Below are 26367 nucleotides of genomic sequence, written 5' to 3' on the forward strand. Positions count from 1 at the left end.
CTGGCCTTAAAAATGTATAATAAAGAATTATTTATCGCTTCCGAGTAGCCATGTGAACCGGAACTATTTTGACAACATTTTATCTGTACAAAGGTAAAGGGAAGGAGAAGGGGGCCTTCACAGGGGAGAGACTAGTTGACACTTCTGGACTGCGTTGTCGCCGTGTTCAGGCGCAGGTCCTTCATCAGATCTGGATACGGCCTGGATCCGGCAGACTGCGGTAAACCTCGGGATAAACAGAGAGACTAATATTAGGGTACCTGTAGATGCCATTCTTCTTATGATGTAACGAGTACATCAGGATATATGGGGAGTGTTCCCGGTTCCAGCTGACCTAATCTATGCAGCCTAACATTGAATTATTGAAGCTTATAATGTGTTATGTGTATGCTAGGTCAAAGAGATGTTTTTTTTAGTCTAGATTTGAACTGACAGAGTGTGTCTGCTTCCCGGACAATATTAGGAAGACTGTTCCAGAATTTTGGTGCTAAATAGCAAAAGGATCTACCGCCAGCAGTCGATTTTGATATTCTAGGTATTATTAACTGGCCGGAATTTTGAGACTGCAATAGACGTGGAGGACTATAATGCGTTAAGAGCTCGCTCAAGTACTGGGGAGCTGAACCATTTAGTACTTTGTAGTCAGCAATTTTTTTTAAATGTATACAGTGTTTAATAGGGAGCCAATGTAGTGTTGATAGAACCGGGCTAATATGGTCATACTTCCTGGTTCTGGTAAGAACTCTAGCTGCTGCGTTTTGGACCAGCTGTAGTTTATTTATTAAGCGTGCAGGGCAACCACTAGGGCTGGGTAAAAAATACCAATATCGATTCTTAAATCCCAAGAATCTATTAGGCTAGTCATCCTGTTTTCAGTTGATGAATAAATGGAACATTGTAGCGCGCATCCCATCCAATAAATCACAATAATCTTTGTGCTTTGTTACTATTGATATGAAACAAAGTCACAGATTTCAAATTACGTCCATTTTCTTACGAAATTCAAAAACATAAATACCGTTTTGACGCTGTGACGTGAGATCACTCTGGCTCAGCTCAAGAGAAGCAGCAGATCATGTGTGCTTCCGCCTTAATAATACCAGTTACAGCGCGAAATAAACATGAATGAGTATCTGAAAGTGTGTTAAAAGATAGAGTACAACTTATTGAAATCCATATTGTGTCACATGGAATCACTCAATCAGTGTTTCAAGCATGTAATGACGTCAGTAAAATAGCTTGTAAACAATGTCATGTAACGTCACATTTACCTCAGAAAAAACATATCCAGGGACCATAATCGCGTTAGTCAGCTAGAAAAATTAACTCTAGAGAGGAGCATTTTGCTAAATATATGCACCATATTACATAATTATTATTATTTTTAATGTTCTTCAATATTTAATGCATGTTTGAATAGATATGGCAAGTTTTTATGACAGCCACCATTTAAATGTTTTTTAAATGACAGTCACATTTAAACTTTATTATTATAAAAATAAATAAGTGTAATTTAAGTGTTTGTATACAAATCAGTCAATTTTTACCTTCAATATTATAGTAGGCTAATGAAGCCTAGTAGGCTACAACTGACTCCCATAGGTTACAGCATTAGTTAAGAGATTTGTTTTCCTTGAGAAAATTTGCCATGTATTGTACCTTATATCCAAAATAATCAGTATTGAATTGAATCAAATCGAAATCGAATCGAATTGCAAGCTTGTGAATCGAATCTTGAAATTTGTGTCAATACCCAGCCCTAGCAACCACCCATAAGAGCATTACAGTAATCTAGCCATGATGTCATGAACGCATGAACTAATTGTTCCAGATTTGTCATTGAGAGCAGAGCATATGACGTAATTTAGATATAATTTTAAGATGGAAGAATGCGGTTTTACAGATACTAGACACGTGACTTTCAAATGAAAGATTGGTATCAAAGAGCACACCCTGGTTCCTAACCGACGACGAAGGTTTGACAGAGCAGCCATCAAGTGTTAGACAGTATTCTAGGTTATTAAGCGAGGATGTTTTTTGTCCAATAATTAGTATCTCTGTTTTTTTCAGAGTTAAGTAGTAGGAAATTACTAGTCATCCAGTTATGACAGCTATGCATTTTGTTAATTTTGTCAATTGGTAAGTTTCGGCAGGGTGTGAAGAAATATAGAGCTGAGTATCATCAGCATAACAGTGAAAACCAATGCCATGCTTCCTAATGATATCTCCCAAGGGTAGCATGTACAGAGTGAACAGTAACGGTCCTAGTACTGAGCCTTGTGGTACGCCATACTGAACTTTTGATCGATAAGACTTCTCTTCATTTACTGCTACAAACTGATAACGGTCAGATAAGTATGATTTAAACCATGCTAATGCAATTCCACTAATGCCAACATCATTTTCGAGTCTATTTAAAAGAATGTTGTGGTAGATAGTATCAAATGCAGTACTAAGATCGAGTAACTAATAGAGAGATACAACAACGATGGGAAGATAAGAGCAAATCATTTGTTACTCTAATGAGAGCTGTCTCAGTACTAGGGCTGGGGTAAACGATTATTAATTAAACGATTAGTCGGGCGATTATTTTATCGATTAGTCGACTAATCTAACGACTAATTGGAATTATTTATCCTGTCTGTTATTCGCATATCTCTGTCGAGCCGTTACTCCGATGGATTTCAAACTCGACAGCTGTCTGGGCACGAGTAAGTGCAGTGCCAAGTTTGACGTTGTTTGGATGAGAAATGCAAAAGATATGTTAAATATATTGGTAAAAGAAGCACTTAGAAGGTTGTGGTTTAAAAATAAACATTCTGACATAAACACACTGTCAGCTACAATGTTTACTTCTGAATAATATAGTATAAATGTGATAAATCCTTTTTTTTTCATGCAATTAATCCATTGAATCAATATAAAAGTTATTTTTCACATTGAAACTGTTGAAAATACACAACAAAGTAAGTTGATCCACATATGACAGCCTCTGAACTCGGTCAATACTAATCTGGACTAAACATATGCTACATTCAATCAGCCATCGCTAGAAATACCTTCTAAACGACGGCGACCTTCTTTTTTGACGGCGATCAGCTGTAAAATGGCTTAGGTCCTGCTCGGTTTTCGTTGACTTTGAGTACAAGAATTGAAAGTTTTTTAAAAGATCCCCTGGGGTTAACGTGTCAGCATTCGACAGAAGTTTGACGCTGTCGTGTGAGAACAAGCATCAGTCGGCATTTCTCTTCCTCCCGCGTGCCTCATCTTCTTAATCTCCTCACGTAAATGATTAGATTTCGATGGCTTACCTTTCTTCCCTACGGCAGAATCCACCACAGGTTCATCAATGTATAATTTTTTTTGTTTGTTTGTTGATCAAAAAGTGCAAAGTAGATAAGGAAAACTAGGATGCCGGGTGTCAGAGCGCCACCGTTACTGTTTACAATGCGTGGAATGGTGCGCTGTGATTGGTTGAGCGGATTTGTGGCATTCTGCAGAGAAAGGAGACTGGCGTTTGTCGCGGTTTGGAAAGAAAGGGAGAAAACATGGCAGAATAACACGGCGGGCGGTGTGTGTGTGGCGAGCTGTACCTCCGGGAATGGTGCAAAAAAATAAATAGATAATAAATAAAGAAGCGTCGACGCAAAAAATATGACGTCGACGTAATTTTGGCGTCGACGCGTCGACGTCATCGACGCACCGCTACAGCTCTACTCAGTACTATGGTATGGTCTAAATCCTGACTGGAAATCCTTGCAGATACCATTTCTTAAAAATGAACATAGTTGTGAGGATACTGCCTTTTCTAGTATCTTTGACAGATTCGAGATTGGCCTGTAATTGACTAATTCTGAAGGATCAAGTTGCGTTTTTTTAATGAGCGTTTTAATCATAGCCAGCTTAAAAGTTTTTGGTACGTATCCTAATTAATGATATTAAGAAGAGGATCTATGACCCCTGGAAGCACCTCTTTCAATAGCTTAGTCGGTATAGGGTCTAACATACATGTTGTCAACATGCAATTTTTCCTCAAGGAGACTACATGCGACATGTCTGATGCGATACTGTAGTAGACTGTTGCATAGTTATAATTTTCTCCCTGATATTATCAATCTTGTAAGTAAAGAAGTTCATGAAGTCATTACTGCTGTGCTGCTTGGAAACGTCTGGGGTTGAAGCTTTATTTTTCGTTAATTTAGCCACTGTTTCAAATAAATACCTAGGGTTTTGTTTATTTTCTTCTAATAGGGTTGAAAAATAAGCAGATCTAGCTGTTTTTATGTACGCAATCGTGCTCTCTTTCCATGAAATGCGAAAAAACTTTAGTTTTGTTTTCTTCCAGTTGCGCTCCATTTTTCTGGCTGCTCTCTTAAGGGTCAGAGTGTGCTCGTTGTACCACGGCGTTGGACTATTTTCTTTAATCTTCTTTAAAGGTCCCGTATTATGCCCCTTTTCACAAGATGTAAAATAAGTATCTGATGTCCCCAGAGTGTGTACGTGAAGTTTCAGCTCAAAATACCCAACAGATCATTTTTTACAGCATGTTTAAATTGTCATTTTTTGGGGCTCAGAAAAACGCGCTGTTTTAGTGTGTGCCCTTTAAATGCAAATAAGCTGCTGCTGGACAACCCTCACGGAATGATGATAATATCAGAAACTCTCAGTAACGGTGTTCATTTCGAGTCGGACAATAATGCCTACAGAGTCAGAGTGCTGTATAGAGATGAAACAGGTATAGTTTAGTAGCTTAATTACGGTTATTATAACATATTTGTCATCTGCTTGTAATGTATCCATTATTTATTAATAGCCTACAAGTCTGATGTCTGAATGATGATCAAACATATACTGATGAGTTTAATAAAGTTTATTGTACATCACACAAAAGATGAAGCGTCAGTTTTACTTCAGAAAATCACCGTAAGAGCTGAGTAAACACAGTAAGTTATAAGAAGTGCGCAAGTACATACACGAATTTCAGTTGAGTTGAGGGAGCATTCCTGTGGGCGGAGGTTAGTCAAGAAACGGTTCTAGTGACGTCATTAAAGAAGGAAGTAGAGGGATGTAGTCCAAACGGGCCGTTCGATGTAGGCGACTTATGTTAAATAAAATATCTTGCTTGGCATTGAACTTTGAGCTTTATAATTTTACAGATATTATTTATGCTCTAACAGCAACATTACACACTAACTAAAGTTTGAAACATGGGACCACGAAGAACGGGACCTTTAAGCGCATAGTAGCAACTGTGTCTAAAGTGCTGGAAAAAAGAGAGTCAAAAGTTTCTGTCGCAATATCGAGTTGTTCTAAGCTTTCTGGGATTCTGAGGAGATGAAACTAATCAGGAATGTTATTAATAAAGCAATCTTTAGTAGCAGAAGTGATGGGTCTAACTTATTTGTAACACAGAGTCGGCTTTGAAGGCTTGGCTAAATGAAGTATACACAAGAATAGATAATGATCTGAGATGTCATCACTGCTGCAGAATTTCAGCGGCATCAACATTGATTCCATGTGATAATATTAGTTCTAGAGTATGATTACAACAATGACTATCTATATTTCTTTAACTAATCCATCTTTCTTTTTATTCTTTCTAACTAATCTATCTTTCTTTCTAACTAATCTATCTTTCTTTCCTTCTAACTAATCTATATATCTTTCTTTCCTTCTAACTAATCTATCTTTCTTTCTAACTAATCTATCTTTCTTTCTAACTAATCCATCTTTCTTTCTTTCTTTTTCTTTCTTTTTTTCTTTCTTTCTTTCTTTCTTTCTTTAGCCCCTTTCACACAGAGATTCTGGAAAATACATGGATAAAGTGAGCCGGGATTTGACCCGGGTTCGTTTGATTTTGGTTCATTCACACTACGAGTGATTTTCCGGAATGAGAGAGTGCGTTCACACACGACCCGTAAAAATCCCGTAAAGACACGTGACATCGATGTGACTTGTAATGTCTCAGCAGCGTCTTAAGTTTGCTTATGAGCTGCGATTTCTCTCTCTCGAGAAACCAAGCTTGTCCATTTTGTTCTCTGATTCGATCATAAACTTGCGCATTACGTACCGTTTCACAGCTGGCGAACGATCGCGGCTTCAGCGTCATCACTACGACACGGCATTATTACGGCTTTTGTTCACACAGCGCGCGTTCCGGGACTGAACACGGCAATGTTACTAGGTCCCCAACCCAACATCGATCCCGGCATCAATCCCGGGTCGTGTTTGCGTTCACACAGAAGGCACTCTGGCAATTTGCCGGCAATTTCCCGGGTTCAAAGCGCTGTGTGAAAGGGGCTTATCTTTCTATCCAACTATTCTATCTTTCTTACTATTCTTTCTTTTTTCCTAAAATTTCTTTCTTTCTTTTTTACTTTTCTTTTTCTTTCTTTCTTTCTTTCTTTCTTTCTTTCTTTCTTTCTTTCTTTCTTTCTTTCTTTCTTTCTTTCTTTCTTTCTTTTTTATTTTTCTTTCTTTTTTCAAACTAATCTTTCTTTATTTCTTTCTTTTTTCAAACTAATCTTTCTCTTTCTAATCTTTCTTTCTTTCAAACTGATCTTTCTTTCTAACTAATCTATCTTTCTTTCTAACTAATCTATCTTTCTTTCTAACTAATACATCTTTCTTTCTTTCTAATACATCTTTCTTTCTTTCTAACTAATACATCTTTCTTTCTTTCTAACTATTCTTTATTTTTTACTTTTCTTCCTTTCTAACTATTCTTTCTTTTTTACTTTTCTTTCTTTTTTAACTTCTCTTTCTTTCTTTCTTTCTTTCTTTTTTTACTTTTATTTCTTTCTAACTATTTTTTTACATTTCTTTCTTTTTAACTTTTCTTTCTTTCTAACTAATATTTCTTTCTTTCTTTTTTTCAAACTAATCTTTCTTTCAAACTAATCTTTCTTTCATTCTTTCTTTTTTCAAACTAATATTTCTTTCTTTCTAACTAATCTTTCTTTCTTTCTTTTTTCAAACTAATCTTTCTTTCTTCAAACTAATCTTTCTTTCTAACTAATCTTTCTTTCTTTCTAACCAATCTGTCTTTCTCTCTTTCAAACTAATATTTCTTTCTTTCTAACTAATATTTCTTTCTTTTTTTTCTTTTTTTCCCTAACTAATCTTTCTTTCTTTTTTCTTTTTCTAACTAATCTTTCTTTCTTTCTAACCAATCTCTTTCTTTCTTTCTAACTAATCTTTCTTTCTAACTATTCTTTCTTTCTAACTATTCTTTCTTTTTTAACTATTTCTTTCTTTCTAACCAATCTTTCTTTCTTTCTTTTTTCTAACTAATCTTTCTTTCTTTCTAATATATCTTTTTCTAACTAATCTTTCTTTCTTTTTTCTTTTTCTAACTAATCTTTCTTTCTAACCAATCTCTTTCTTTCTAACTAATCTTTCTTTCTAACTATTCTTTCTTTCTAACTATTCTTTCTTTTTTAACTATTTCTTTCTTTCTAACCAATCTTTCTTTCTTTCTTTTTTCTAACTAATCTTTCTTTCTTTCTAATATATCTTTTTCTAACTAATCTTTCTTTCTTTTTTCTTTTTCTAACTAATCTTTCTTTCTAACCAATCTCTTTCTTTCTAACTAATCTTTCTTTCTAACTATTCTTTCTTTTTCTAACTAATCTTTCTTTCTTTCTAACCAATCTTTCTTTCTTTCTTTCTTTTTTCTAACTAATCTTTCTTTCTTTTTAATATATCTTTCTTTCTAACTAATCTTTCTTTCTTTTTTCTTTTTCTAACTAATCTTTCTTTCTTTCTAACCAATCTCTTTCTTTCTTTCTAACTAATCTTTCTTTCTAACTATTTCTTTCTTTCTTTCTAACTAATCTTTCTTTTTTACAAACTAATCTTTTTCTTTCTAACTAATCTTTCTTTCATTCTTTCTTTTTTCAAACTAATCTTTCTTTCTAACTAACTAATCTTTCTTTCTTTCTTTTTTCTTTTAACTAATCTTTCTTTCTTTCTAACCAATCTATCTTTCTAACTAATCTTTCTTTCTTTCTAACTAATCTTTCTTTCTAACTAATCTTTCTTTCTTTCTAACTAATCTTTCTTTTTTTCAAACTAATCTTTCTTTCTTTCTAACTAATCTTTCTTTCTTTCTAACTAATCTTTCTTTCTAACTATTCTTTCTTTCTAACTATTTTCTTTTTTTAACCATTTCTTTTTCTTTCTAACCAATCTATCTTTCTTTCTTTCTTTCTTTCTAACTAATCTTTCTTTCTAACTATTTCTTTTTTAACTAATATTTCTTTTTTCTTTTATACTAATCTTTCTTTCTAACCAATCTATCTTTCTTTCTTTCTTTCTTTCTAACTAATCTTTCTTTCTAACTATTTCTTTTTTAACTAATATTTCTATCTATCTTTCTTTCTTTCTTTCTAACTAATCTTTCTTTCTTTCTAACTAATCTCTTTCATTCTTTTTTCAAACTAATCTATCTTTCTAACTATCTTTCTTCAAACTAATCTTTCTTTCATTTTTTTTTTTAAAACTAATCTTTCTTTCTAACTATCTTTCTTCTTCAAACTAATCTTTCTTTCATTCTTTTTTCAAACTAATCTTTCTTTTTTCTTTTTAACTAATCTTTCTTTCTAACCAATCTATCTTTCTTTCTTTCTTTCTTTCGAACTAATCTTTCATTCTTTTTTTAAACTAATCTTTCTTTCTAACTATCTTTCTTCTTCAAACTAATCTTTCTTTCATTCTTTTTTCAAACTAATCTTTCTTTTTTCTTTTTAACTAATCTTTCTTTCTAACCAATCTATCTTTCTTTCTTTCTTTCTTTCGAACTAATCTTTCATTCTTTTTTTAAACTAATCTTTCTTTCTAACTATTTCTTCTTCAAACTAATCTTTCTTTCATTCTTTTTTCAAACTAATCTTTCTCTCTAACTAATCTTTCTTTTTTCTTTTATACTAATCTTTCTTTCTAACCAATCTATCTTTCTTTCTTTCTTTCTTTCTAACTAATCTTTCTTTCTAACTATTTCTTTTTTAACTAATATTTCTATCTATCTTTCTTTCTTTCTTTCTAACTAATCTTTCTTTCTTTCTAACTAATCTTTCTTTTTTCAAACTAATCTTTCTTTCTAACTAATCTTTCTTTCATTCTTTTTTCAAAATAATCTTTCTTTCTAACTATCTTTCTTCTTCAAACTAATCTTTCTTTCATTCTTTTTTCAAACTAATCTTTCTTTCTAACTATTTCTTTTTTAACTAATATTTCTATCTATCTTTCTTTCTTTCTTTCTAACTAATCTTTCTTTCTTTCTAACTAATCTCTTTCATTCTTTTTTCAAACTAATCTATCTTTCTAACTATCTTTCTTCAAACTAATCTTTCTTTCATTCTTTTTTCAAACTAATCTTTCTTTCTAACTATCTTTCTTCTTCAAACTAATCTTTCTTTCATTCTTTCTTTTTTCAAACAAATTTTTCTTTCTAACTAATCTTTCTTTTTTCTTTTTAACTAATCTTTCTTTCTAACCAATCTCTCTTTCTTTCTTTCTTTCTAACTAATCTTTCTTTTTTTCAAACTAATCTTTCTTTCTTTCTAACTAATCTTTCTTTCTAACTAATCTCTTTCATTCTTTTTTCAAACTAATCTTTCTTTCTAACTATCTTTCTTCAAACTAATCTTTCTTTCATTTTTTTTTAAAACTAATCTTTCTTTCTAACTATCTTTCTTCTTCAAACTAATCTTTCTTTCATTCTTTTTTCAAACTAATCTTTCTTTTTTCTTTTTAACTAATCTTTCTTTCTAACCAATCTATCTTTCTTTCTTTCTTTTTTTCTTTCGAACTAATCTTTCTTTCTAACTATTCTTTCTTTTTTAACTAATATTTCTATCTTTCTTTCTTTCTAACTAATCTTTCTTTCTTTCTTTCTAACTAATCTTTCTTTTTTCAAACTAATCTTTCTTTTTTCAAACTAATCTTTCTAACTAACTAATCTTTCTTTCTAACTAATCTTTCTTTCATTCTTTTTTCAAACTAATCTTTCTTTCTAACTATCTTTCTTCTTCAAACTAATCTTTCTTTCATTCTTTTTTCAAACTAATCTTTCTTTCTAACTAATCTTTCTTTCTTTTTTCTTTTTAACTAATCTTTCTTTCTAACCAATCTATCTTTCTTTCTAACTAATCTTTCTTTCTAACTATTCTTTCTTTTTTAACTAATATTTCTTTCTTTCTAACTAATCTTTCTTTCTTTCTAACTAATCTTTCTTTTTTCAAAATAATCTTTCTTTCTAACTAATCTTTCTTTCATTCTTTTTTCAAACTAATCTTTCTTTCTAACTAATCTTTCTTTCATTTTTTCAAACTAATCTTTCTTTCTAACTAATCTTTCTTTCTAACTAACTAATCTTTCTTTCATTCTTTTTTTCAAACTAATATTTCTTTCTTTCTAACTAAACTTTCTTTCTTTCTTTCTTTCTTTCTTTCTTTCTAATATTTCTTCACTAAAAACATGTTAAATCATTTTAAACCATGCTACAACAGTTTAAAACTTTTTCAAACTTTCTGGCTAGGCTTTTTCAAGCCAACTTAAAGTTTGTCTACGAACTTTACCATCTAGTTATAAATTATAAACGCAAAAAAACTGCAATAGTAAAATTGATAATGGTGTATATATTACAGAATTTACTATGAAACAAATTTAGTAATATGAAAAAAAAAAAATTAAATACCACAAATTAAGTACAGTTGTATGTTTGCTTTCTTGAAGCCACACACGCACGCACACACACACACACAGGTTGCTATTACGAATTCTTAAATGGGTTTGAATATTAAATGCCATTGCCAAGTCTGAGCTGCAAGACTTTTCATTTCAGTTGAGGTGAAAATTGATCTCTCTAGAGACGTCTAAATTTATATAGGCGCGCCGAGGGAAAAACCACAGAAAAGACTGACCATCATGGGAGAATCTCAGAGTATCCACTGTACTTCCGACTGACGGCACTATATTCTTCCTTTTGTAAAAACTGATTTTCCTGCTAAGACAAAAGCTGAGATAAAACTCACCCTGCAATAAAACGCACCCTGGACAGAAGATCGCTAAAAAAGAGCACAGTTCATTGTCTTGTCCAAACTTTTCTCCTTCCTTATCTCTGCATCCCCCTCTCCCTCATCCCTTCCTTTCTCCCTGATTCAAGTCACTAAAAGTTCACTAAGAATGTCTATATGTCACATATGATGTATCTTGTGAATCTATTGTTTTTCCTTTTCATGTTTGGTATCATTTTAAATGTCTTACTGCGATTGGTAAAATGGTCTTAATTTCATTGCAGTCATTGGTATTATGAGAAAGATTGAAAACTTAGGAGAATTCTGTTCTCCTCTTTGGGTGATGTCTCTTCAAGATATCTCCCCTCTCCCCTGAAACCAGGTGCTACCCCCTGGGGTACATGAATTGACCCAAAACAACTCTAAAAAATATTGGTATAACCCTTTTGTTTTGGTCTGGGTATTTAAGGGGAAGTGGCAGAGCAGACTTTGGGAACCTGTAACCAGGAAAAAAACCCATACAGTGCTGTTTCAGTGTTTTCCCGTTGGAAAACACTCACACGCCACTGCATGTCTCTGTCAGGAATGCATTGTTTACTTTAGAGTCATCTTGGAGTAATTGATCTCATGTATTTATTATTTCTGAATTTGTTAATGAGTTTACTTAGGACTGTATTGCACTGGTTCAAACTAGCTGTGCTCGCACTGGTGTGTCGGTCAGAACACAGGAGGCAGGAATCAGAAGTAACGGTTTAATTAAGTCCAGCATGAATAATCAGCACAATGAACGGCAAAGTCAGACCACAGGGCATTGCATGGAATTATCTTATCAGACGTGGTCTCTGAGGTAGTATGTTGTGTGGTCTGAAACGGTGCATAATAAACAATAATTAGCTAATATCAAACATTTCCATCATCATTAACAACTGGCATTTATCCCAATATCGTTATAAGCATAGCATTACTTACAGTAATACCGATTTTTACCACTAGGTGGCGCATAGCGCTCATAAACGGAATTATCCGAAATGTCTTTTGCTGAGTCATTACACAATAAGCTAACACATATAATTACAGAACGACGATCTATACATTATTCAAACATACATTTATAGGGAAAGCATTAATCAGTGATCAGTATTATACTGAACTCAAGTGTATTTGGAATATACATATTAAATGAACATCTTAGGCTAGACTCTAGGATAGTCGTCACCTCATAGACAAATGAACTCACGATGTTTTGATTATTCATCGTATGTGACACTCAATAGAAAACACTCATTAAATCACTTACATGGTATCATTGACGCACAACTTAAACATATCCACTTTGACCATGACAGTTAAGTTCAGTGCTGAACAAACTCAAGTGGTACCTAGCATGGTCGCTCATCAGGAACAGAAAGTGACTGACGTAATGGAGTAACAACTGATCTGATTGGTTGTTCCTTCCCAACAGAATTGGCTTTTAATCATGTCCTTTTATAATTGGCATGATACATTTTTACCTGACAAATAAATGTTACATCTTGATTTATTCTAAAGTATTCTGAAATCATTATTCGTAGAAGATTAATGTGTTGTCTGGTGTTTCCGCAAAGCTACTCCAGTATAGACCAAACCGAAGGCACTAATGAATGGAACATGTGGCACATCATTAAGGAGACCTTCCGATTTAAAATAGTTTGCACTGCTTCCTCTGACTATTTCAGAACTGGCTACGTGTGTGATCAAAATAAGATACACCAGTGTTTTGCCAGATGAGAAGTTTTTTTTCTAATTATCATATTTTTACTACTTTAATTCATTTTACTCTAATTCATTCCTTTTATAACTTTTAATTTTCCTTGCTTTTATTTTATGCTTATTTTTATTCCTTTCTATGTAAAGCACTTTGAATTGCCATAGTGTATGAAATGTGCTATAAAAATAAACTTGCCTTGCCTTGCCAAGAGCCACTCTACTTGAGTATGTGTAAATATTTGCAGTTCAGGAAATACTTTGGCATCACCGGTATTTTGAGGCTTAAATACCAGAACACAGAAATATGAGGACAATGGAATATGAGGTTGAACAACAGATAGAGCTGCGTATCGCCTGTGTAATGGTGGTTGGAAAAGCTGTGCCTTTATGATCAATAGCCGCGTTTCCACTGTCGGGCCAGGGCCGGGCCGTGCTAGAGCGTGCCAGGGCCAGTCGCGTTTCCACTGTCACTTCCGGGGCTTGATCGGGGCTTACTCGGGGCCAACGGCCAGGATTTCTGGCCCGTCGAATACCTTGGGCCAAAGCGGGCCAGCTCGGGCTAGAGGAGTGGTTACAAACAGAGGCGGAGTTCACCTGACTCGGGAGACGGCAGCGCCGGATGATTCTGTTAGCATTAAAGACTTATAAAATAATTTAACTCGCGTTCATGTTTGAATGCCTTCTGTTTGTGATGCAAAAGACTATGCGCACTAACCGTTACCATAGTAAACATAGTAAACGCTTGAAGATACGCATAGTAAAAAAAAACATAGTGAACGCTTGAAGAAATCGGACCAATCTTAAAGGCTATCACAGTCATGTTTTTATTTTATCTGTCAGTATAGCCTACGTCTCGTCTCTTTAAACCGGACTATCATAAAATAAAGTAACTTTTTTTTCGGGAGCTTCCTCTGTTTCTCTGACTGAAAATATCTGTATGGGAGTCGAGAGAGTGCTAAAGCTCCTCAGGTCGTATGGCATATATTTGTAGAAATTATCATTCTTTCTAAATGTGATGTAGCCTATCTATGTGTCCTGTAACTACCAGATAAAGAAACAGACGCGACTGAAAAAGTAAGTGTGTCCTCTTTCTTTTGTGAAATAGACCTAACGGTAATTTATTTCTGAGTGACTAATGTGCAATTTTGACATAAATTAATTCATTATGATCAATGTATCACTTTTTATTGTAAACCTGTGGTAAAACATCGATGCTTGGGTTTTAAATATTCAAGTAAACAAAACAAAAAAATTCCAGCAAACGGCCGCTTTTATCGTGTTTGTTTTCAACGCTGTTTCCAGTGATTTCTGATTAGTTTTATGATAAAACTTCCATTTGTTGGTGAAATGATGGGTTAGTGTGACGTTGTTCCAGAGAGGCGTGTTACGGGCGTGTTTTAGTGAAGCGCTGTGGAGCTTCTGGCCCGACAGTGGAAACGCAGGCCGAGGCTATTAGCCCGGCACGGCCCGTTTAAAGCCCTGGCTCGCACTGGCCCGACAGTGGAAACGCGGCTATTGTAGTGATGTTGTGTATATTAGGAAGTGGAGATGAGGCACTGAAAGCTGATAAAATAAGAAGCTAATCTGTATTTTTAAAAACAAATTCTCCCTTTAGTCTCATCAACGATTTGGACATCAAATGTTTTAACTTCCAGCGCTTTGGAAAAGAGTTTGCCAAACAACTCAAGCTGAGTCCAAACTCCTTCATCCAGTTGGCGATTCAGCTGGCCTACTACCGGTGAGGCTTTCAGAGAAACTGTTCTGTCATCCAGTAACAACAGATAATGAAATGAATTAATAAATTGCATGTTTGGTCCCTGTTCTCTGCTAGAGTTCACAATGAAGTGTGTGCGGCCTGTGACATCGCCTCTCTGAGGATGTTCAGGGGAGGACGAACAGACTACATCCGTTCTCCGACCAATCAGATGCTGAGCTTCATACAGGCCTTTGATGATGATGCAGTTTCTGTGAGTAATTAGGATGGTGGAGAGGAGACCAAATGAGAAATTAATCACATTTATGGGTAACACTAATCATTAAATGTGTCTGTTTGCATGGATTTAAGAGAGAAGCCAAAGTACAGCTGCTGAGAGAGGCTGTTGATGCTTACAGCATCCTCACAGAACAGGTGAAGAACTAACAGGATTGCATGTGAAAGATCCTAATTTATGTTGACTGCATAATGAGTGCCATTTTTGATCAGTCGCTGATGGGGCAGGGCATAGACCGCCACCTGTTGGGTCTTAAACTTCAAGCCATTGAGGAGGGGCTTAGTGTGCCCAGAATTTTCATGGACACGGCCTATGGACTTGCGACTCACTGGAAACTCCGAACAGGACAGGTAACTGTTGAAAAAAAAAAATGTTTTTTATGTCACATGTTAACAGGGCATTAAATATTGCATGCTATATCTTTATTTTGACCATTTATTGTGATGATGTGGGTAGGCAACTATCAATTTTTTATCTTGCTGAAGCTTTTATCACGGTATATGGTATTATCACAATATTGTAATGTTGCAAAAAAAAGTGTTTTCACATATAAACCGATTGAATACCTTTTTTTCTTATAACAAAAAAACCCTGAATATTTAAATACAATAAAACAATACACCCAAAATAAAATAAACAAATGTTTCAAACAGATTAAAGTGCAAAATAATCATAAAGAACAATAGGTAACACTTTGCAATGAAGTCTCATTAGTTAACACATTAACCCATTAACAATGAGCAATAGCTACATTTGTTGCAGAAGTTATTATTCTTTGATAACGTTAGTTACTCATTGTTAGTTCATGTTAGCTCAGGTTTTTATTTTTAATAATGTATTATTAAATGTTAAAAACTAACATTAACTAAGGCTAATAATGCTTTAAAATTATTTTTCATTGTCAGTTCATGTTAACTAATGAATTAACTAATGTCAACTAATAAAGTCTTATTGTAAAGTTTTACCAAACAATAAGAAATCAGAACATTTTCAATCAATATCTAGCGCATGTTGTAGTCCTGATTAAAAAAAAAAATTAAGTTTGAAAATAAATAGCCTGTGATAGATAAATAGCCATATTCTGCGATTGTTTCTGAAGAGCGCAAGCCCTCATGCATTGCGCTGCATGTGTGAAAAACAGACTGAATGAAGGTGACTTGACTTGAATGAACGGAACGTCAAAACATCCCAGTGCTGTATGGCCAGATGATAACGCAAACTAAATATCTATATAAGTATTTGGTGCTGTGATAAACACCATTGCGAATACAAATATCTGAATGGCTGTTTATGGCTGAATTCTGTTCATAAACAAAGTAGCGCAGCTGCTTGGTTTAAAGGGTCATTCCACCCATTTGAGCATTGTTTTTTATTTAAAGTGGGTCATATATGTAGTCGAAATGTAAAATAAATTTTGAATTTGGTGCCTTCGTGACCGAGGAAAGACAAAAAATAACTTCAGGACGCATTTGTGTGAAAGACAACAACTCCCATAATGCACCACATTGCACAGCTCCGCAAGCCACTCCCACTAATCCAGAAAGCGAAATCACTCTTCCGTCTACAAGGCTAGCTACCACCAGAGCTTGAAATTCATTTCACACAAAATGTCTAGTTAGTTGGCGAACTCATTAGTGCATTACTCCTCGTTTGTATTTCTTTCGAAAAGGTGAATTATTGCATGGTACCTGGATGTTCAGTCAGAACATATGCGGTGCGAAAGTAGGATAGTTCACAACACAAGCGTCCATGTCCTCGTCTGATTCAGAGATTTCGTCCAGGCGAAATTGTCATCGTTGAAATTCTTTGCCGCAGACGGACTCTATCTCTGTGTTCGTAGTTGCATAGTGAGATCACCGGCGCCACCAGTCCGCCCTAACTCAAGCCAGTCTGGGCTCCTCGTCCGCGGCAGGCAGCTGGTCTTCTGCCTCGGCTGCTCTTCGCTATAATGCGGCTTGTAAAGGTAGCCACAAACACCTGATTCAAGCATCAGACTTCCGAAATCCTCTTCTTCTATATCATATTGAGCACTCTCCTCCGCTATTGTCATAACTTTACATCTGTCTCCACAGCGCCTGTTAGCTTAGCTTCAAACAAGATGGAGGATATTGCTTTCAGTTTCAGAGAGTAAAGTCCCACCCACTGATCTGTAATAGGTCTAGCGTGAGCGGTTCCCGCCCCTGGGAAAGATGAGGAACGAGTGTCTGTAGTCTCAACAGAAATCCCCCCCTCTTACACTTCCTCCTACAATGACGCAAAATGACGATTTTTGCGTCATTGTAGGAGGAAGTGTAAGAGGTAAATAACGGATTTCTCCCGTCTCAGGGGAAAATGAGAGAGTGTTGCACGACCATTCAATAGTATGACTGGGTTTCTAACAATGCAAAGCTTAATGCAAATGGGTGGAGTGTCCCTTTAAGGGGTCACAGGGCTAACGGCTGCATGTCTGCTGTTCCTTCAGCGCCATCTGCTGAGTGAATGTGCATTTTCATTTTAACCAGTTGATGGAAAAGTATTCTTAAAATGCCTTCTACAAAATAGTAATAAATAATTATTCATTGTATTTTAATGTGCCCACTATAACAATACCGTGCATGGTCATTATTGTGATATATCATATTACCATATATCGGCACATCTAGATGTGGGACTTCCATGTGTCATTAATCAGAAGTTAACTTGAACTAGACTGGAATGTGTATTGATGCCACTCCAAGATCAGTGTGTAAATAACAGAATTTTCTTTCTTCTTTTCTTCTTTTTTTGTAGTGATGCACCGAAATAAAAATTCTGGGCCGAAACCGAAACCGAAAATTTAGGATGCACTTGGCCGAAAACCGAAACTGAAGCCGAAAATGGCTTCTTTTAAAAACTTATATATATATTGCTTGAATTTAATGGATCTGAAATGAAAAATCACAATATAATAATCAAACTTTTATTAACAGTTACATAACAAAACATAAAATATTTTTAACAATAAATATAAATAATAATACCAAATAATATTATTATTCAAGTTTTATGTTCCATCAAATAAAATAGTTTTTTAAAAGTTGTGCAAAAAAAAAAATCCACAATTTTGGAGATTTTTGCAGAACAAATGTTACATATTGCAACTTTGGTGTCCTCTCGTATAGGGCTGTCACTGTTCGATTTTTGAGACATAGGCTAAGTGTTCATTGAATCGTTAGTAAATTGCCTATATTTGGCGTTGATCCGTTTTCAACGCCAAATATAGGCAAATCCACGGACAACTAAACAGGCATTAGTACGAACGTAAAGAGGGCGCTTGAGACGCGCACAAGTCAGCAATGTGGACTGCCATAACATCAATGAAAAACATTACTGAAGGCTACATATTATGCACTATATTATGCATAAATAGGCTATGTGTGTGTGTGTGTGTGTGTGTGTCAGAACCTGCAGTTGCTGTGTGACGCGCATTCGCTGCGAGCGTATAGTGACGAGCTGGACGCACTCCGAGAGAAGGCCGTTAAAATCGATTCCCTATTTTCGTTTTCGAAACTTGTGTTGGTTGGTCCGATCGATTGTGCAATAAGTGACAGCCCTTTGACATGCTTAATCTTTGATAGGCAGACGCGTGATAACAGCTCGACCGTGAGTGAAACCTAAGCGCTTGCGCACGGATGGGAGGGGCGGGTGACATTCATTTTCGGTTTACGTTTTCGGCTGTTTTTTTTTATTTCGGCCCGAAACCGATAATGCCATTTCGGCCGAAAATTTCGGTGCACCCCTATTTTTTTGTGCTCTATCAGTTTAAGAGGGGGGAGGGGGTGTATGTGGTTGAGCCGTTTCATTCTTCTAGTTAGTAATGAAAAATTAAAGTCACACAAAGAGGGTGCTTGGGAGGAGTTGGAGTTTATCCCAGTGCCTTGGGTCATAGGCAGGGAAACACCATGGACAGATGCCCAGTCCATCACAGTTGTTATAGGGTCATATATCAACTAAATAAACAAAATGCCCCTCTCTCTTTTACTTTCATCTATACTCTTAATTTTCATTCATCCCAATATTGAGAGTGTTAGAGGTGTTAGAGGCTCTGTCATATTCTGTGATTGTTTCTGAAGAGCGCAAGCCCTCATGCATTGCGCTGCATGTGTGAAAAACAGACTGAATGAAGGTGACTTGACTTGAATGAACGGAACGTCAAAACATCCCAGTGCTGTATGGCCAGATGATAACGCAAACTAAATTTCTCAGCTGGATAAAACAAACCGGCATCATGCTAGTAAAGTTTTGATGGATAGGGTATGCAATCAAGGTAAAGGCGATTGCGATGATGTATAGGAGTTGTACAGTAAGTACGCGTGAGTCTGTTATTATTGATGCGCAAACAAACTGTTTATATGCGCTCTTGATGCACTGATCGCACATTGTATTTATGCAGACAAAGTTCAGTACAAGTGTCAAGTTTGATTCACTTTGTTTCCAAACACCTTCACTCAGGATAATGTTTTTATCTGTCATGTGTATGTTGCGGTGTTTAGTAATTCTGAATGGATCTGTGCACAGTAGTAGGCATATGCAGTCAGGTCAAGGCAGGTGGTTTAGTTTTTTTTTGGCATCTCCATGTGGTCCTTGTTACGGGATGTAATGAATCATGCGATCGGCTGTCGATTGCTTCTGGCTGGGCGTTCTCTGGCTGCTCTGTTGTGAATACAGTTGTTGAGCTACACTCGCTTGTCTGCCTCTTATTTTATTACTATACAGCTGCATAAACATGGTGTCAGAAGATGCCTAGCGCGTTCGTCCTGTAACTGCAAGTTCACGCTGTAACTGCTGATTCCGACCATTTCTGCGATTATGGACGCTGATAATGCTGCGGCCGCGCCTCGCCAGTCTGGCGGCGTACCAGCCCACATCGCGGCTAACATACCTCCGCCGACACAGATGAACATGAACGGAGACTGGAGCGCTAAATGGGACTTATTCCGAGCAGAGTTCGAGGATTATGCGCTGGTCACGGGCCTGGCTGAAAAGAGCAGGGAGGTACAAGCTGCCACGTTGAGAAGTATGATGGGATCTGAATGCAGACATGTTTACCGGCACAATTTGAATCTCACAGACGCACAACAGAGAGACATTAAAACCACTCTAGATGCATTGGATGCATACTTCAAGCCTGCCAGGAATGTAATTTATGAGAGGTATCTGTTCGGCTGTTGTAAACAGGTGGAAGGGGAATCCATAGACAATTTTGTGACCAGATTGAGAGAAAAAGCTGCAACTTGTGATTATGGTGGATTGAAGGATGAAATGATTCGTGACAAAATCGTACTGGGCATTACAAATGAAGGGACCAGACGCAGGTTGTTAAGTGAAAAAACATTAACACTGCTCACAGCCATTGAGATGTGTCGCACAGCTGAACAGACCGCTATGCATATGAGAGCGATGGATACCGCGTGCATGCCTCCAGCCGAAACGGTTCACGCTGTTGCTAGGAAACCATTCAAGCCTAACCAGCAGAAGCAGAGTAATTCACCAATACTCTTAGACAGAAACAAGACATGCCGATACTGTGGTAATGTGCATTCAAGAGGCAGGGATCATTGTCCAGCATACGGCAAAAGTTGCAGACTCTGTGGAACTGATAATCACTTTGCTAAAGTGTGCCTTAAAAGCAAAAGCAGATCTACAGAGGGGAAGCTTCACTGCATGGAATATTCCACGGAGGAGCCGATTGGGGACAGTGATGAGGATATTTACACAGTTGAGTCCATTAGCACGGTGCACATGAAAGGAAAGAAATGGTTTGTTTCTCTGCGATTGCATGGCAATTGCATGGCAAGTCACTGCGTTGTCAGTTAGATTCAGGGGCAACATGCAATGTTATGAGCTATAAGGATAAAGTAAAGGTGGCACCACACACACCACTCCGCCCCAGTAATGTCAAATTACGGCTGTACTCAGGCGAGTCGCTGGACTCCATGGGTGTTTTTGAAACAGACTGTTTGGTCAAAGGAGACAGATATCAATTTTCATTTGAGATAGTAGAGACAAATCAAAGTCCACTTCTCTCAGGATCTACTTGTGAACAGCTAGGTCTGATGCAGTTTACAATCCCAGATGACGTGCTCAAAATGGAACATGAACGGTGTAAGCCTCTGACTAAGGAACAGTTAATTGACACATACGGTGATGTGTTCAACTTGCCCGTGGAATCTCTGCCTGGTGAGGTCCACTTTGAGCTGGATACCAGTGTTGCACCGGTACAGTGTGCCCCCCGGAATGTTCCAATCGCTATGAAAGCAGCCGTCAAAGCCCAACTGGATGCGTATCAGGCAGAGGGTCATATTGCAGATGTTACAGAGCCAACAGATTGGATCAGCAACATGGTGATCGTAAAAAAAACAGACAAGCTGAGGATTTGCTTGGACCCAAAGTTCCTGAACAAAGCTCTGAAACGCTCTCATTATATAATGCCAACTCTGGAGGATGTGCTATACAAATTGCCTAAAGCAAGGATCTTCACCTTGGTTGATGCCAAACATGCATTCTTACAGTGCAAGCTGGACCAAGAGAGCAGCTTCATGACCACATTCTGGACCCCATGGGGCAGGAAACGGTGGCTAAAGCTCCCATTTGGTGTCTCAGTGGCACCTGAGGTGTATCAGCGGAAGCAGCATGAACTGTTAACAGGTTTAAAGGGGATTGAGCCCATCGCTGATGATATTCTTGTCGTTGGCTGCGGTGACAGACCAGCAAGCTGAAAGTGATCATGATCTCAAGCTTCGGGCCCTGTTGGAGCGTTGCAGAGAGGTCAAGCTACGACTCTGCTTAAAAAAATTGCAATTCAAGGTCACTGAAGTGAAGTTCCATGGTCATATCCTTTCATTCGCAGGCTTGAAGCCCGACCAAGAGAAGGTGAGGGCTATCATGGACATGCCCAACCCCACAGATGCGAAAGGTGTGCAGCGTCTCATCGGCTTTGCTAATTATTTAGCCAAGTTCATGCCCCACTTGTCAACTGTTTGCGAGCCACTTCGGCGCTTGCTCGACAAAAACACACCTTGGCACTGGCTACCCAAACATGACGATGCAGTTCGCAAGCTTAAATCCATGGCCACATCGATGCCTGTGCTGCGCTATTATGATGTTACTAAGCCCATCACAGTACAAAGTGACTCCAGCCAGAGTGGTCTTGGGTGCTGTCTTATGCAAGAAGGACAGCCTGTCGCCTTCGCTTCAAGAGCCCTCACTCCCACAGAAATTACGCCCAAATCGAGAAAGAGTGTCTCAGTATCGTTTTCGCTTGCCAAAGATTTCACCAGTACCTGTATGGACGAGAGTTGGTCACAGCAGAGACTGACCACAAACCCTTGATCACTATATTCAGCAAACCACTTAGTGCACCCAAGCGACTGCAAAGCATGCTCATGACACTTCAAAACTACAGTCTCAAGGTTGTCTACAAGCCGGGGCCTAAAATGTTCATCAGTGACATGCTGACTGTACAGGCAAGGGATCAGTTTACCAGCGGCACGCCATATGCCATCTGCAGAAAGAGCAAGATGATGTACAACTCATCAACCAAGCAGAATACTTGAATGTGACGGACCAGCGGCTGAAGACAATCAGGGAGCATACTGAAAGGGATGATGCGCTACAGGCCCTTAAGGCCACTGTCCTTGCAGGCTGGCCTGATGAGAAAGAAAAAACAACACACATCATCCGAGAATTCTGGCCTTATCGAGATGAAATTAGTGTGCAAGATGGTATCTTGTACCGTGGACAGAAAGCTATTATCCCCAAGTCACTACGTCCAGAGATGCTTAAGCATATACATTCAAGCCATATAGGAGGTGACGCATGTTATCGTCAAGCCCGTGACGCACTGTATTGGCCTAGTATGCAAGCAGAAATCAAAGACTTTGTGAGTAACTGCTCGACTTGCAATGAATTTGCGCACAACCAACAGAAGGAAACCATGCTATCTCATGACATCCCCGGCAGGCCATGGCAGATCGTCAGCATGGACTTGTTTAGTCACTGGCAAAAGGACTATCTTTTAATTGTGGATCATTTCTCAGATTTTTGGGAGATTGAACTGCTTACTGATCTATCTGCAGAGACGGTCATTAAGCGCTGCAAGGCTCAGTTTGCTCGACATGGTCAGCCAGATAGAGTGATCACAGATAATGGCCCTCAGTTTGGTGCTCTGTTTAAGCGTTTTGCCTCCAGCTGGGAATTTGAGCATGTCACTGCTTCACCAATACATCCTAAATCAAATGGAAAGGCTGAGTCAGCCGTCAAGATTGCTAAGAACCTTCTGCGGAAAGCTATGCACGACAGAACCGACCCTTGGAAATCAATCCTTCATTGGAGAAATACCCCTACTGAATACATGGACAGTAGCCCTGCACAAAGGTTAATGTCGCGGAGACTGAAAACGTCTCTTCCAGTAACAAACACGCTTCTGGAGCCAAGTGTTGTAACTGGGGTTGTGGAGCGGCTTCACCACCGAAAGCAGTTGGCAAAATCCTATTATGATAGGTCAGCTTGTGATCTGCCAGAGCTGAACATAGGAGAGAGGATCCGCATGAAGCCCCTTCCAGGGGAAAACCCTGCGCTATGGAGAGTCGGCACCTGCCTTCAGAAAGTGGCACCGCGCTCTTATCTTGTGAATGCGGGTGGATCCCTATATAGATGAAACCGAGTGCACCTAAGAACGGCAGAGCCAACCACCACACAAGCATTGGACAGTACTGAACCCGAATTGCCTCTTATGCTGAAAGGGAGTGTTGCAGAGGCCCTTCCATCCACTGACTCACCTCCTGCGAAGCCCGTGCCACAGGCTTCACTTGGCCCTGTCAAACCCTCATCATCAGATGGACACACTTACACAAGGGCTGGCCGATTGTCAAGGCCACCTAAGAGGCTTGATTTGTAATAGGTTAGAAATGCTGCTGTGGCAGTTTTTGGAAAGGAAAAGAACAGTTAATGTAACAAGGACTCTATAGTCAGCGATACTGCAGGTCATTAGTGCCTAATTTGAAGTTTATTGCAGTCGCTTTAAATGTTATGTGGCCTTAAGTTTATATAGTATTTTGTTCTTATTTACTTCTTATTTTAGAAGGGAATTCTTTAGTTCATATTTGTAAAGGGGGATGTTACGGGATGTAATGAATCATGCGATCGGCTGTCGATTGCTTCTGGCTGGGCGTTCTCTGGCTGCTCTGTTGTGAATACAGTTGTTGAGCTACACTCGCTTGTCTGCCTCTTATTTTATTACTATACAGCTGCATAAACAGTCCTGTTCAGTATCGCAACTTGACTTATCTGAAATGTAAACCAGATCTTTGCTGTTGCACTTAGGCCTACATAGGCCTACTATAAACTATGAATTCTGAAAAGTTTTTATAGAAGTCTTATCCGAAAAGATTTTATTTATTTATTTATTGTTTTTGTCCATGGCTGCTTTGGTGTGCATAGGTTTATGAATTATATGGACTCCTTATTATCATTTGGTTATTTGGTGTCCTTTTGGAGTCTCCCAAGTGTCCTTTTTGGAAAGACACCTAAATTAAATGAAAAAAGCTTGCAGGAAATACAGTTTTATGAGAATCACCCTTCAATCTGGTTGTTTACTTTGCTGAATAAAGCAAATTATATTAACATGAACGTGTTAAACAAGATAAATGGTGTATACTTAATTTCCCGATAAGTGTGCGAAATTAAAGATTGCACAAAAAGATGTGATTAATCGCGATTAAAAATAAATCAATTGACTGCCCTAGTTTTGGATTTTTGCAAATGACACCCTGCTATTTTCCATTCTCTACCTTTCCAGAACTTTCCACGTTAATTAAAATAGTTTGATTTACACAGCAGGCCTAAACGGTGAGAAAACCATAATGAAAAAGTAAAAATTACTTGTATGTCATTGCTCTTTGTTCTCCGTGCAGGTGCCCACCATTACAGACAGTGTGATGTGTTTTGGACCACTGGTTCCAGATGGCTATGCAGTGTGTTACAATCCACAGCAAGATCATGTCCACTTCTCCATAACTGCTTTCAACTGCTGTGAGGAAACCAACGCAGAGAAACTGGCTCTCACACTGGAACGATCACTTTGGGATCTCCAGGAGTTATTTCAGCCCTCCGTATAGCACAGTTTAGACATCCAGAGACTAAGAGTCAGTTTTAAAACTCTGATCCAGCATTGCAGCAGCTTCAGGGACCCAGTCTTTAATATGTGATGAACAGAATTTATTCCTGAAAGTGTCAAGCTTTGTTAAATGACTGGTCTTTGAGCAAGTTTAAGTGGTCGTAATGGAAGTTTGCAAGTAATAGTGCATTTGAGCACTGAGATGCAGGTGAATGTGTATGATTGGCCATTTGCTAATAAGAAATGCATGATGGCCTTTATTATTTTTATTATAAGAACAGCCAAAAGCTTAAGCTAGTGATCTAATGCTGTGGACTTGGGTCCCTCTTTAGCTTTGTCAAAGATCATAGTTTAAAATAAAGTGTGATTTCATGTGACGTGTTACATACCTGCTGTTCAATTTGATAAACATTTCTTGCTCATAAAATGTGTGCTTTGTCAGAAATTGACCAAATATTTAAAAGTAACACAATAAGATTTGTGTGAAATCATTGACTGTTACAAAAGCTGTAATCATAACTGTTAAAGCATATAGGAGTTGTTACTCATTATGTCCTCTATAAAACATGTTTGTTATCTGGTAATAAATTGAGTACATTGGTAACAAATGAGTTTTCTTTTAGAAACTTTTGCCAGAGATCTCCACATTTCCTCTCATTCAAGTTTCACAAATGTTCTCTATATTTTACCACAAAGTAGTTAATTTCTTTAGTTATGGTTTCCATGTGAGTTACAACTTTTTTTCACAAAAATACATACATTGACAAAATATATTTGGACATATAAGCCACACCAGGGGTGGCACTACTACTACAAAAGTGGTGGGGCTTTAACATTTAATAATAAAAAAAGCTATTAATATTAACTTTAAATACCATGTGCCCCAACAAATACTGCAAGTAGAACATAAATCAAGCAAATATTCTTTTCTTTTTTTGATATTATTTTTTTATTTGGAAAGGTAAAATCCCATCACATACATTAATTACAATTTTAGGCGTTCAAGTACATAGGCAGGGATGGATTCAGAAAGTTTAGATGAGTTGTCCATATTGCCCTTCTGAGTTTTCCTTTTACGGACCACTACTTATTTCAGTTAGGAACAATAACAAAGCAGAACGGAACCGGGATGCGCACCACTTCAGGTACTTAAAACAACACAAAGAAGGCAGGTCTACACAAAGCACAAGTACAGTCAAATGAAATCAGATCTGATTGGTTTTACATACTCAGTCCATTTGGTCCAAATCTTATAAAAAATTTCTTTTTCAACTTTGAGGGAAAAGGATATCTTTTCCATAACATAAATCTCATAGACAATTTCAATCCATTCATCAATGGTGGGTGGATCTACTTTTAACCATTTCCTCGTAACAGATTTCTTACTGGCTGCCAATAGTATCGCCAGCGTTAATATTCCATGTTTCGAACCCTAGATTGCCCAAATACACAGTTTCACATTTGAATAGGATGTTTA

General features: G+C 37.2%; 1 protein-coding gene across 2 annotated transcripts in view; it reads left to right on the forward strand.

Moving 5' to 3' along the window:
- Positions 1 to 25493, forward strand: part of cratb (carnitine O-acetyltransferase b) — a 61897-nt gene extending 36404 nt beyond the window's left edge. Inside the window, exons 11-15 of one of the 2 annotated variants that reach the window (XM_084130995.1) lie at positions 14380 to 14502; positions 14596 to 14731; positions 14830 to 14892; positions 14983 to 15105; positions 24688 to 25493. In XM_084130995.1, coding sequence (XP_083987121.1) covers positions 14380 to 14502; positions 14596 to 14731; positions 14830 to 14892; positions 14983 to 15105; positions 24688 to 24891 — 649 coding nt within the window. In that variant the 3' untranslated portion in view covers positions 24892 to 25493. Of the gene's footprint in view, positions 1 to 14379; positions 14503 to 14595; positions 14732 to 14829; positions 14893 to 14967; positions 15106 to 24687 lie in introns of both variants that reach the window. The other variant, XM_084130994.1, reaches the window with a different exon arrangement.
- The last annotated feature ends 874 nt before the right edge of the window (positions 25494 to 26367 follow it).

The sequence above is a fragment of the Abramis brama genome (genome assembly GCF_963993115.1).
Source record: "Abramis brama genome assembly, chromosome: 12".
NCBI lineage: Eukaryota > Metazoa > Chordata > Actinopteri > Cypriniformes > Leuciscidae > Abramis > Abramis brama.